The 13,982-nt window shown below is 39.8% G+C and overlaps 1 protein-coding gene across 1 annotated transcript; it reads right to left on the minus strand.

The window, feature by feature from the left end:
• Positions 1-3,791: 3,791 nt before the first annotated feature.
• On the minus strand, positions 3,792-13,554 carry LOC117337804 (zinc finger protein 208-like). The gene is made up of 4 exons (XM_033898922.1): positions 7,591-13,554; positions 7,120-7,411; positions 6,498-6,518; positions 3,792-4,396 (listed from the first exon to the last, which is right to left on the minus strand). Exons 1-4 carry the CDS (start codon positions 13,548-13,550, stop codon positions 4,142-4,144), a joined length of 6,528 nt encoding a protein of 2,175 aa, XP_033754813.1. The 5' UTR covers positions 13,551-13,554; the 3' UTR covers positions 3,792-4,141.
• Positions 13,555-13,982: the final 428 nt, after the last annotated feature.

Raw genomic sequence — 13,982 nt, forward strand, 5'->3', positions numbered from 1 at the left:
AAAACTTTCTTAATTTTCATCAAAAGTTCACAAAATACAATTGATATTTGACAAATTAATTACCAATGCTTACTTGAGCAGAAACAAACCCATGCTTAATATTTGTGTAGAGAGAATTAATTTCTCCTATCCCTATGATAGATATTTATGCTTTGCTAGATCAATTACTGCATTGATTACATTTCTAATTTTGTAAATTGTGCGAATATGAATCTTAAATGACAACTAGAAAGAATTCATATATGGAGGAAGGTTAAGTCTTCTGTCTCCAGAAAAATCTTGACATACCCCTTCATAAAATTCATCAACGTGTATATTTTTATCACATATCAAGTTTTGAAATCAAGAGTCCAGAATATTTACACTACTTAATGTTAAATACTGTGATCTGAGATTTTCGGTGACAAAAATATAATATATATACAAATGTATAACACATTCACAGGGATGTCTTTCACTTCACATCATTTTAATTTCCGATCATTATTTTTTTTTTCGTTAGGGTACAACGTCCTAACATCTGAATATCCAACGAATAACACATCTCCAGAGAGAATCAGGTATCAAGCATACTTCTGTATTTAAATTTGACTGAAAAAAGAGGCCCAATGGGCCTGTATCACTCATCTGCTTCTATAATGTAATTTTGAAAGTTGATCTAAATCATTTATGCAGATGCTATAAGCTGATTACTACTTATTCAAACATAAGAGTAGGCTAGTTCTATCTGTTTAAATCAATTTTGTAGCCTTCGTCCAAGCATGCTACAGGCACAATATCAGGCCTCTGGGCTACTTGGTTATTGAGAATTTTGTTTTTTTTAAACATTTTAGCACATTTGATCAATGTAAACTTGAAAGTAGGTCAAGGTAATTCACCTGAACAAACTCAGTTACTCTCCATACAAGCATACTATACAGGCCCAATAACAGGTTTCTGGGTCGCTTAAGGCAGGGGAACTAATTAAACTGAATATCAAACGAAGTTGACAAAATTTGTGGGAAAGAAGTTAAGACATTCATTGTCACATGGCACTTTCAAAACGTCCTAGTGGATAATACTCTACCTATTTCACTCAAACATCAATACCCCATACACACAATCACACTCATATCAATAACTTACAGGTTATATAGACCATTATACAACAGCGGATGACCTACTTCTAGTACAGTCCAGCATCACCCTTTAACTATACAGAAACAAAATAAATTCTGCAATGTTTAACTAAGAGAATTTCACTTATGTTCCAATTATCTATATACAAGTTTGAGTTGAGGAAACATGATTCAACATATTGTTTTTACAAAAAAAAATTAGTTTTTTATCCTATACACAATACACATTAATGCTTGTAGCCCGAGTTTCCTCTGACCCTGTTATGACACCAGACAGGGTGTCAGGGCCAGAGGAAACTTGGGTTATTATTCTTGGTATAACTCAATATTAAAGCAATAATACAGGACAAGGACTGCACATGTGACATAATTTTATCATATCACTATTTAATAACGTCACTTTAAAAACCTAAATGGGAATTATCAAATATTCAATGTCTTCATTTTTCTATCGTAAAATCTTTCATATAAACAGAAATTAAATCCTACAATAAGAAAAAACCTATTCCAGGGGGGCTTCTCTAAGAAATTGTTTGGCCTAAACATACCACCTATGCACCAATCTACCAGGAAATACCCAATAACCACACACATAAACTTGTTTGGCCTAATTTCCAACTACTGGCAAGTAAATATATATGCTGCCCAATATTTTCCTGATCTGATTCACCTTATAAATTCATACACATGATTTTTTTGCCTAAACCCAGTCTTTTGCAGTTTCTATTCCAATAACCAACTTCAATCTTTCCCTAAAAGTGCACACTTACTGCATTCAACCAAATAAGCACACCTGTTCCTGCAACAAACACCCCAAACCTTTTAACAGGAAAAGTGGATAAGTGAACTAATTGAAACATCTGCCAATATTGTCTCAACTCTTCTAAACAAACATTCTGGATTGTTTTTGCTACATTCAGGTGTGTAAAACATAAAAAAAAACTAAAAAAACTGTGTAACTCATCTGCTTCTAATGCAACATCGAAGTTGATAAAGTCATTTATGCAGATACTGAGCTGATAACCTCTTTATTTAGACATCAGAGTAGTCTAGGGTCATTCATTTCAATGAAATTTTTTAGCACTTCATTCTAGCATAATATTGGCACAAAATCAGGTCTCTGGGTCTTTTGGTTATCAAGAAATCGCTGTTTAAAGATTTTAACACATTTGATCCCTGTGACCTTGAATGTAGATCAACCATCCTTGACCTCAGCATACTACAGGCCTAATATCAGGTCTATGCACCCCTTGGTTATTTAGAAGAAGAGGTTTAAATAAAAAAGTTGACACCAGACAGACAAAACACTGTAACATAAACTCACTTTCCCTTCAGGCAGATGGGCTAATAAAATGAATGATAAAAAAAAGTTACCCCCCCCCCCCCCCCCCCCCCTCCTTCCCCAAGATACACATGTAACTTTTCCCCTGTATATGATGATGTTATTAACTGCATCTCTTTTGTGTTAGTGCACAAGTGTGTTTATTAGGTAAAATACGGTATGTAAAATGCGTTATGTTAAATACTGTATGTATATATATTACACTATCAACTAAGAACGGGTGTGCAGACTAGAATGATTTACAATAAGAGGAGATATGTAAGGCTATTAGTACATAAATACCGCTAATGTGATAACTACATATAGCTATATCAAGTAACGACCTCGAAAATCAATAATGTGGCAGGAAACCTGAGTACTTAAGGGATGGTCATGTCAGTGCAACTTTTAGCCTTCCCATGTGACTTGGAGGAATCAAACTCCAGTCATTTTGGTAAAAGGCTAGTGGGCCTGACCAAATGCACCCAATCAAATTGAAAAAACTAATGGTACTGCTGAAAATCTTTTAAAATAGAAAAAAAAAATTCTCTTTTTCCAAATTATTTTTTTTTATAAATAAATAAATAATATCTCATTATTTCTTCTGGATCTGGGAATCCAAACCATGGAACATCTTAACTTTTTCTTCTCATAATATATGAAGTATTATTAAATCTTTGGATTGCTATATATTGTACCAGGTACATGGTCTGTAGAACATTTCCTGTCCTGCAAATTGTTCCAAAAACCTTAATATTGATGAACTAGGATTTTTTTTAATATTTTCTGTGAAATTACCCCCCCAAAAAAAACAAAAACAAAAACAAAAAAAACAGAAAAATGTCTACAACATAAGCACCATGTTATTGAATACTATGTGATTTACAAGTTACAATGTTCTGATCATAAGGCCCCATATAAGTTATACAGCAAGAGGATGCACACTTCAGGTCAATGGCTTGGACATGTACCGGTCAGCAGTTCTGACCATTGGCCACTGTCTCATGCTTCCTATGCTACTTCTTGTACATTTGCTGGATGCCTCAACATTTTCTCAAAACTGAACTAACAGTGCCATTCAAACTTAACCAACAAAATTCCATCCATCATAACCACCCACCACAAAACACAAATTGTACAATCAATCAAATTCACTGGCTGTAATTGATAAGCAAATCCCTGATGACATTCATATATATTTCCTGCCATGATTAGCTCACTTTTAGGGGCTATAACCTCAGGTAAACAATTCGCTGTGTGAAAAGTCTTTAAAGGCGGTAGAGAAAATATTGCAGCTTGCTGGAACATCTGCCGATGGTTACTGAAATTCATGTGTTTGCATGATACATTGTATTTACTTCTGTCACCAGTCGTAAATCTCAAAAATACTTAAGACACAAGTTCATAAGTGATATTAAAGCTTATGGTTTAAATCATTTGAAGTATCACATGAGACGCATCTTAAAGTCATTTGCTGTTCCACAGAACTTTCACAACACAAGACGGTAGAAGGGTCCTTTCCCAATCCAGCACCTGGAATACTGTCGGAAGTACATTCAATTCCGTATAGTTGAATGCGTTAATTGAATCAAATTTGGCTTAATACTAACATTTACTTTTTACACTCACAATTATGTCATTCCAGTAGGAGGACAGCCAATAGCAATACTTTGAAGAACCCTTACAATACCGTGAAATACTATTAGTCAGTTTCCATGAGATTCTCCTCTACCGTTACATTTTCTGTTCCCTCATGCAGTCCTGGCTCATCTCCGTTTAGTTTTGGCCCCTTCTCCTGTTTATCCTCAATCCCATTCTGTACAGGTTTTTCTCCTTTTTGAGGGCACTCTGTCTCTTCGCTATTTATCTTATCATTCTTTTTTGTTTGGTCTTTGACAGTTTCGTCCACTTTTTCGCTCTTGCCATTCATTATCACTTCCTGTTTTTCAGTCTTTGCCTGAAACCATACAAAAAGCTGTTCTGTAATACTTTATCAGATACCAGAGTAATGGTACTTCGATAGAATCAATAAGCTTGAGATAGGAACAATTAAAACACTTTGATATATAGAAGCAACTAGAACACTGACAGGTCAATATGGTCCCCTTATTGTGGCAATATATCCCCCATAATCTAGATGAAGTTGATGTTTTACATTTGAACTTCAAAAACAATCGCAAGAAAGCAAAATATACATTTCACATTTACTATGATGTAACTCTTGTTTCCTTCCACCTCCATTTTTGCTTGGCAAACAGAAAATGTAAATACTGGTGAAATCCTTGTTTGTTTTGAGTTGTTTTATTTGAAAACCTCCCCATCAAGAGCCAGGGTCATAGACAGATATCCACTTTGTTTTTAAACTTTGGACTCTAATTATTATATAACGACCTTGACCTTTCATCCAGTGAGGGGCTGCAATAGCTTATATCAGTTGCTTATAGAGTGTTGGGTCATATAGCCTCAAGTGAAGATCCCAGGTGAGTGGTTTGATACTCCCTACCCATGGTGGTTTGTTGCTCAGGATGGCATGCGATGGCATGGCTTCCTTATGTTGTACAGTGAGGTAGTCACTTTCTACTACAAGGAGTCCCAGCCTCAACATAACACTATCTGTTCACGGCGTGATAAACCCAACAAATAAATCCAGTGACCTTGCTCCTTCATCAGTTGACTTATAATTGAATTCAGACCAATTTTTGCTTCCTAATGTCAGAAAAAAATTATTCATCACTAAAAAAATATAAAATTTGCTGACTTGACCAACTGTCCTTGACTTGAAATAAGTTGATTTCTTGTTGATTTCTCAGTGATAAGATACAAAATTGGACCTTGACTTTTGACCCAGTGACCTTGACCTTGAGTCAATTGTCTTCTTCTTAAAATCCAACCAACATTGCTTCAGTTTCATAACAAAATGTTTGTCAGTGAAAATATCCAAAATCTGACCTTGACCTCTGGTCAGTAGATTCCTTGTTTAAAACATTTTTTCAAAGTTTCATAACAAAATGTTCATTAGTGAAAAGCTACAAAATTTGACCTATGAGCTTTACCTATTGTTGTGAATTGGATACATACTTGATATAAAACTTGTCAATCTACACTGCCCTCCAAATTTCTGTTACACTTGGAACATTTAAACTGAATGGCTAGCCAACAAAATTGGAGAAAAAGTGTTGTAATATCCGTAAGATAGTCCATTTGTAAGTGACGATTGCGAATTATTTGAAAAATAACTCACTTCTTTGAAGGAGGGTTCTATTTTCCATAATGTTAAAAATGAATAAAAATGTTGTTTTTTTCACTGACACAAATAAAAGTAATTCTTTAATTGATTAACAGTAAAACAAAATGTAAGAAATGCATTTTTGAAATTTATATTAAACAAAAAGGGAAATTTCCAGAATGTTGCATTTTGAGGATTTCCATTGTAACAAAACATATGCACTGTTGAAAAATGAACATGAACATCTGAAATCATGAACAAAAACATCCTAAGAAGTTATGATTCTAACAAATTGTAATAAAAACTTAGAGATTAACCTCGCTGTATTTTACATAATAATTGTAACAGGACTTTTGGAGGGCAGTGTATACACACAGAATGTATATAACGTAAACAAATTCAATCTAGTTAATATGGACCTGTATATTAAATTTGGGTGAAACCAAACCACATTTGCATAAACTAATTACAGTCTGTACCTCTTTAAATGAACCAGACGGCCAGACAGATGGACGACGCACCACGGCATCCACTTACATGCCCTTCGGACAGGTGAGCTGATAATGTGTACACTTTAAATTCCCTTTCCCAATTAAACTGTAGTCAACACTAAATGTATTTGTATAACAAATTTGGTTAAAAGTACAAACTAGGGCAGTTTTCATATGAAAGTGTAACAAATGAAACTTCAGAAGAGTGTAAATTATATGTGTTGCAAAGCATATTTGTCAACTCCCTTGGCTTACTACCAGATGAATATAGCGTAACAATATTCTTTGGTAGCTATAGGTTAATTTAAAGGCTACACAACAGAAATATATGTTATACTTACGTGGTTTTCTGCCAGGTAGTCCTGAAATGTACAGAAACATGATTAGTACTGGTGTGAGCATAAGTTACACATAATCTTTATACTGTATAGCATGGCGATTTCATCCTGGAGACTAGTAACATGCGAGAGATTTTTTATTTTTGTAGCTAGATAACACAAATATTTTCATTCAGTCACTTAAACAATTACTCAGGGCTTTTTCTGAGGGCTTTTTGGGGCCGTTAATGGGCCCCATTCCCAATTGGAATTATTTCATTTTAAAGACAAATTCGTAAAATTTTCTGTTTACTCATGAAAAAATCTTTCCCACTTCACCAATTTTCTTCCTAAAAAGAGACAAAAAGACCCCATCCCAAACCAGTGAGAAAAAGCCCTGGTACTGTTCAGTAGTGAGACTCAAACTTAAACTGTTCACTTTGACACTTGTCAAAATATTATTGCTCTACATAACATTAGCTTCCTGGTCCTTAAATTTTGAACGTTTTTTTTTTCAAAATCTATCAAAGACGTTCAATTTTCCCTGTTAAGATCTTAAAAAAGCAAATACTAAAAAAAGAGAATTTCTGTTCTCCCTTATCAGTTTGGAGTATGTTATGTGTTAGCAGTATTGTAGATAGCATACCTTGAAGTTGTTGCCAATCAGGTGCTGCATCTCATGCATAACGAGCTGTCCAGAGGCAGCGAATTCTCGGTCACAATACTGGCATATGTAGCTGTCAATTTTACACGGCTCCTTCATCTCCTGTTTGACCTTGACCTCAGTGACTGGAATCTTCTCTGGTGAGTCGGTCAATACTCCAGACCCTGTCTGGCAGTCTTCACCAGATGTCTTATTTTCAGCAGGAAGGTCGACTTCTTTTTGTGCTTCTGCTGAAACAGGGAATTTCAGCATCTGAGGAAGGGTCGATGGGTTTTAGATCACCCTCAGTAGATTTGTCCACAGCAGGTGTGTCAGAGTTGGAAACTCCAGGGCCATCTACAGAAGATGCTTCAGTCATACCTTTCTCTGCTTCAGTGGATGACTTTTCAGACAACTCTACAGCAGATTTGACGGCTACTGGTTCCGTTGTTGACAGGTGACAGTCGGAACTACTGGATGGAATGTCTATCAAACTTCCCTCTGAAGCACTGGGAACCTGACTTTTCTTCTCTCCACCTATTATTCCTAGAGGGACCAGTTTCCAAACTTCTCCTATTAGTCTCCTTTTTTATCTCTCCCTGAAGCAACTGTGCCACATACAGGGCTTCAGTAATATCCGGTTCCTTTGACTGCTTCATCCGATCCATCTGTCCATTCTGAGCCAGCCAGTTGGAGAGTTCGGGCAGGGGAGAGAAATGAACCTTGATATGCTGAGTAAGCAGGTGTTGCTTAGAAGCCGTGTAATCACAGTAGGGACATGCCAGATCACTGCGGATCATGTGGAACTTGAGGTGAGACAGTAAATGGTCACGTCTGACATTGGCATAGGGACATCTATCACAGCGATACAGTTTCTTAGGCTCAGAATCTGCATCAGCAGAATTCTCAAACAGTTCTAGATGATCATGGGTGACACTGACTGTGAAAGATTCTTTAGTGTCTAATGGAGGCAGAGTACTGGCCAAGGCCACATCCGCAGGGACCTCAGGTAGCTGAAGGAGGTTGGAAAGGGACTGAGCTACCATGAGGTTCTGGTTGGGAGTTCTGTGAAGCTTTTCATGCTGGGCCAACAAGTTCTGTGAGGGCACGCTGTAGTCACAGTACCTACATCCGCATCTCTGCTTGCTGCCGTGAAGTTCCACATGATGCTCGTAATGTGACCGCTTGGCACTGGCATAAGGACACTTTTCACAGCTGTATTTCTTGAACCTGGCTATCTCATAAAGTGTGTCAACTTTGCTCTCATACGGGATATCAACAATGTCAGACTTGTCATCAACATCCTCCTCAGCTGCCCCACCCTCCATCGCCTCAAGGTCAGAGATGGTAGTGTCAGAGAAATCCATCATGTAGCCAGGTTGGTGCACTTTGAGATGGTGGGAAATCAGACCCTTGGAGCCAACATAGTAGTCACAGTGTGGACACTTGAGCAGAGGGTTCCTTGATATCCGCACGTTGTGCATCATTTCATGCAACTTGAGGTTCCTCAGACGAACGGTCATGTATGGACACTTCTTACATTTTTGGAGTTTCTTGTAGACGCCATTCCTGAACACATAGCCAGGCTTGTTACCAACTGAGCAGGCAATCTTCATTGGAGACATCAGGGGCTTCTGGGAAATACTGGGCATTATCTTGGAGGCAATGACTTTTTGTTTGTAGTTAGCAAGTTGTACCATGTCATAGATACTGCTGGACTCGGAAAAGTCAGACTTGCAGGGCGATGACTGTGCAGAGCTGTTGGTGCTCTTGGCTGCAGGCGATTGGTGGTTGACCTCGTGTACTTTCATGTGCTGTTTCAACAGTCGTCTATGTGTTACCCAGTAGTCACACAAATGGCATTTGAACTCTGCATTCTCCTTGGGCTTGTGGAACTGCTTGTGGTACAAGTAATCGTTTTTGCTGTTACTGGTGTAGGGACATTTCTCGCAGCGGTGACGTTTAGGAGTGGTTTGAAAAACTGGCGTGACATTCTTAACTGGAGTTGTAGGGGCAGAGAAAACCACCTCTTTGTTATTGGTAGGTTCTGGATAAACATTTTCTTCGTGGAGCTTGATATGCTGGCGGAGAAGTCGCTGAGCCACGACAAAATATGGACAGTAAGGACACTTGACCTGTTGTGAATCAGGCTGGGCCTTGTGACAACTCATGTGGAACTGCAGGAGGTTGGATTTGTCAGTTCTGTATGGACATACATCACACTTGAACCGCCGGTCTGCAATGCGAACATTACTTTTTGATTTCTGTTCATCCTTGAGATATTTGCGGACTCTGAGAACTTTACCCTTACTTCCACCACCCTTGTGTTTCTCACGAAGATGTCGGGTGACACAGGACCTCCAGCTGGACTGAAATCCACACAGTTTACACTTGAACACATCGTAAAAATTATTTGGCTCAGCATCCTTCCAGTCAAATTCTTCCTTTTCTGTGTTGGCGACTGGCTCCAGCACCTGGCCGTCCTTGCCTTGCTTGACACATTTGATAGCAGATCGACACAGGGACAAGTTTTCACTATGATGTCTTACCCTAATATGACGACAGGCAGAGCTCCTATAATTGGTGGAGTAGTTACAAAGGGAACATCTATAGGCCTTAACATTGTGCATGCTAAGATGGTTGATCACGACTGTTCGGTCACGGTTTTTGAATGAACATTTTCCACATTTCCAAATGTTTGTCAGACCGCCGCCTTGTTTTGAGGGAGGATTTTCATCTCCTTCTCTCTTTTTCCTTGGATTATAGTTATACTCCATCAGGGACACTTTAGCCTCCTCCGTATCCATGACAACCAGTCTGGAGCGGCCGCCATGTTTACGCTTTGTATGACGTACAATATCACTACGCCAGTTAGACCTGTAAGGACATCCTGAACATTTGAACTGCTTGTAGACTCCCTTGCTAGGTATATTCTGGGGACTTGTCTTCGGAACCTTCTCTGCCTCCTGAAGTACTGCCCGTTTGTAGGCGCTAGAAACATGAGTGGTCTGGCTGAACTGAGCCATGTACTCGTCATGGGTGGCACGGGCCTCTGCTTCAGTTAGCGCGATCATGTGAGCTGTTGTACTGCCAGGGTGCTTCATTCTGATGTGCTTGTTCAGGTCCCACTTCCAGTTGGAGCGGCGTCCACAGTCTGAGCACTGGAATGGCTTACAGTACCCAAATACTTTGGGATCGGCAGAGGCAATTGGCAGTCCTCCGGGGTAATTATTATAAGGGCGTTTGCTAGGGGATGGTCCCTTTGATGGAGATGAAGCAGGAGTCGTCTGACTATTATGCACAGGTTTGAATCTATCGTACGGTGAGTTTGGATTTTCCTGGTAAACCACTCTAACCTCCAGTCCTGGATGGATATAGTTGTAGTGTTTTTTAATATCTGCCTTCGTAGCACTGCGTTTTCCACAATCGCCACACATGAACGGTTTGATCAGGCTAGCTGCAGACACTCGATTCTGTACAACCTCGGGGGTTAGCTTTTCAGGTGTGGCCTCTGTGTCATTTGCAATATCCTTGCCGGGGGTCTTTTCTAGATCTAGCATGTTAGAGGTGAATGAGGATGACAGCTTCCTCTTGTTGTTGCGTGGCATTGGGGGTTCTTCTGGAAGCATTTTAGTACCACTCTCATCGGTGTACCAGATTTTGATTGGCTGGTTTGGATGACGGTAATGGTAATGTTTTCGAATGTCGGCTTTAATATTGCCAGTTTTTCCACATGCTACGCATTTATATGGCTTATCTCCAGCATTAAAAAGTGGTGCAAGATTGCTAGTTGAATTATCAGCCACGGCAACTGGAGTGGATGTCTTAGACTCTGAACTAATACGGGGAATTTTTATCTGAATCTCATCATCCACATCTTCCTCAACCAAACAGATGATGTCTACATTCAGGCCACTGTGTGCGGTACGAATATGTCTACTCACAGCGACTCGGGTGCTGGAGTTGAAATCACAGGCACTACAGACAAAGCTGTTGCCAGGTTTACCTGCCTCTCCCTCTTCCTCCTCATTATTTGTGGGAACATTGAGGTGGTGTTCCCGTCTGACAACAGGCATGGTGTCCAGGTATGCCTGTATGGTGGCCTCTGCCTCCTGACGACTAAGCTTCACCACATCCAGGGCGCTGACAGGGTGATCCTTTCTAATATGTTTCCTGATGTCCCACTTCCAGTTGGCACGGCGACCACATATAGGACACATGTACTGCTTGAGGTTGGTGTGGGTCGATTCATGAGCCTTCAGCTTAGATTGGGCATTGGTTACAAAGTCACAGAAATTACAGCGATATAGGCCCGAGGGTGATGGCTTTAATGGTGTAGACTCTGAATCGCTGTCATCGTCATTATCCTCCCCATCAAACACATGGTCTGTATCATGACTAGAGTTGCTTCCAACCTCCATTTTCTCATCATCTAATGGTTCGCCCACCTCCTTGTCCTTTCCTGGTAGTTTGTCAGCCAGGATTGTGATGACTTCATCCAGTATGACGTCATCTACCATGACGGCTGGGTGATGTTTGTACATGTGCCTGCGAATATCCCCCTTCCAGTGTGTCTGGTATACACAGTGCTTGCAGCAAAAAGGTTTGTCGCCCTTGTGGAGCTTGGAGTGCCTGTCAACCTCAGACTTCCAGGGAGATGTGAACGAACAAGATGGGCATTTAAATATAGCTGGTGAGGACTTGCGGTTTGGAATAGTGGGAACCTTGACATGTTTGACCGAGCCAGGCTCTTTTTTGTGATCGCGTCGGAGATGGACGTTGAGGTCACCCACATACTTATATTGTTTGTTGCAGTGTGGACACTTATAGCGTTTCTCTACGGTGTGCACGACCATGTGACGCTGCAGGTCACTCGGCCACTTCGCATGGTAGGTACAGTAGCAGCATTTCAGGTTGTCTTTGTCCATAGAGTCGTCCAGATCCTTATTTGATGACACTGACAGGTCCAATGGTCCGTCCCCATCAGCCTCCTCCTCCTCCTCTTCCACCTGGTTCGAAATGACAGGAGTTGCAGTGTTTGTATACAAGTCAATGTCGCGTAGATACTGCTTTACTGTCATCTTATGCTTTAATTTCATATGACGGTTCAGGTCAGAAGAGCGTTTGTACTTGAGACCACAGAGAGGACAGAAGAAACTTCCTTCCACAGTTTGAAGACTCGGAATTCCATCTCCTGCTATTTCAGTGTCGGACATATTCAAGGATGTATTTGGGCCTTTCTGTTTGCTAGGAATCGGTGAGGCCATTGCAGCCTTTATACCTTGAGGAGGTGCTTCATCTATGGTGGACTCGACTGAGGTATCGGCATCGGGGAAAATCAGAGACACATTCTCTGCACTATTTGTGTGATTGTTGGCCATGTGGCGCTTTACAGTGCCCTCATGGTCACACGAGTATGTACAGAATTTACATTTGATGCTGTATTTGTTGGTGTGGTTGAGTCTGTGCCGGTCAAGGTTGGGTTTGAAATCTGATGTATAGTCACATTCCATGCACTTGTAAGCAGTCTTGCCACTATGTGAAGATTTGTGCATGTAATAGTCCTTCTTTTTCACAGTAGTGAAACTGCAAATGTTGCATTTATAGGTTCTTGCGTTGATGTGAATGCATTGCACATGCTTTGACACACGATACTTATCTGCATTGTTGAACAGACAGTATTTGCACTTGAAAAGCTTCTGGCCTCCTGAAGTCAATTCAACCATGTGGTTTTCATAACCCACAGGTAAAATATCTTTACCACGGGCCGCTTGTCGACTGGCCGTGGTCGTCAACGCAATCTTCACCTTCAGTGGAGCAATGTTTTTAACTGGGCTCTCTGCTGGTACTTTTGGAGACTTACTCTTGTAGTTGGCAGCTGACATTTCAGTCTGGTATTCAATCTTGACATCATCAATATCAATATTGTAGCGATGAACCAACTTCAGGTGACGCTGTACTTTGTGTCGATGTTTACAGGCATACTCGCAGAAGTTACAAGAGAAGATACTGAGGTTCTTATGATGGGTGTCAATCATGTGGTAAAGAAAAGTCTTTGATTTGTTAGTCCAGTAGGTGCACTCGGGACATCGGTATGTTCTACAATAGACATTGCCTTTTCGATAGGTCTCTGTTTGCGAATTGGCAGCAGTCGGTTCTTCTTCAGTCTGAACATTCAAATCTACTGACTGGTCTGCTGAGGAACTGGGCTCTTGTAGTTCCAATTTTGGTAATTTTGACGTCGATGCTGATGCAAACAGGGAGGCACCAGACAGTTTTAGTTTCACTTTGTCTTGTTTAGGGGCGTGGGCCTCTGTGTACCTCTCACGCTTACATCGTATCTTGTGGCGTTTGAAGATATAGGCATTCTTGGTAGAAAACACGGAGCAGAGGTCACATTTCAACAGGGTCAGCATGGAGTTTTTCTTCCCCATTTTGGAGCCTGAAAAATACAAATGAAATAAAATTTAGAATTATGATTTCTCTTATTATGAAATCCTTGCCGATCTGTTTTAACAATGAAATCATGATATCTTCTAGGTTGATAGGACATCACTTTCCTACTTAAAATATTATTCTTAATTAATATATATAAGGCCATCAACACAAGAGAAAAGGTCATTAGTGTCAACAAATGGTGGACCGAAATGGTTGAAATCTGTGTTAATGAGAAACTATAGATCAAATAAATCAAGTGGCAAAATAACTATTTTGACATTAGAAGTCTATCATACTAACTATATGGGTGATTTTTCAGGAAACGGTAAACAATATTTGTAACAAAGATGATCTTGATTCACTGATGCATTTAGTTAATCATTATGTAGTGTTTTCAGGGGTGTAAAAACCCGCTATCCCCGACGTCA

The sequence above is a fragment of the Pecten maximus genome, chromosome 11 (genome assembly GCF_902652985.1).
Source record: "Pecten maximus chromosome 11, xPecMax1.1, whole genome shotgun sequence".
Lineage (NCBI taxonomy): Eukaryota > Metazoa > Mollusca > Bivalvia > Pectinida > Pectinidae > Pecten > Pecten maximus.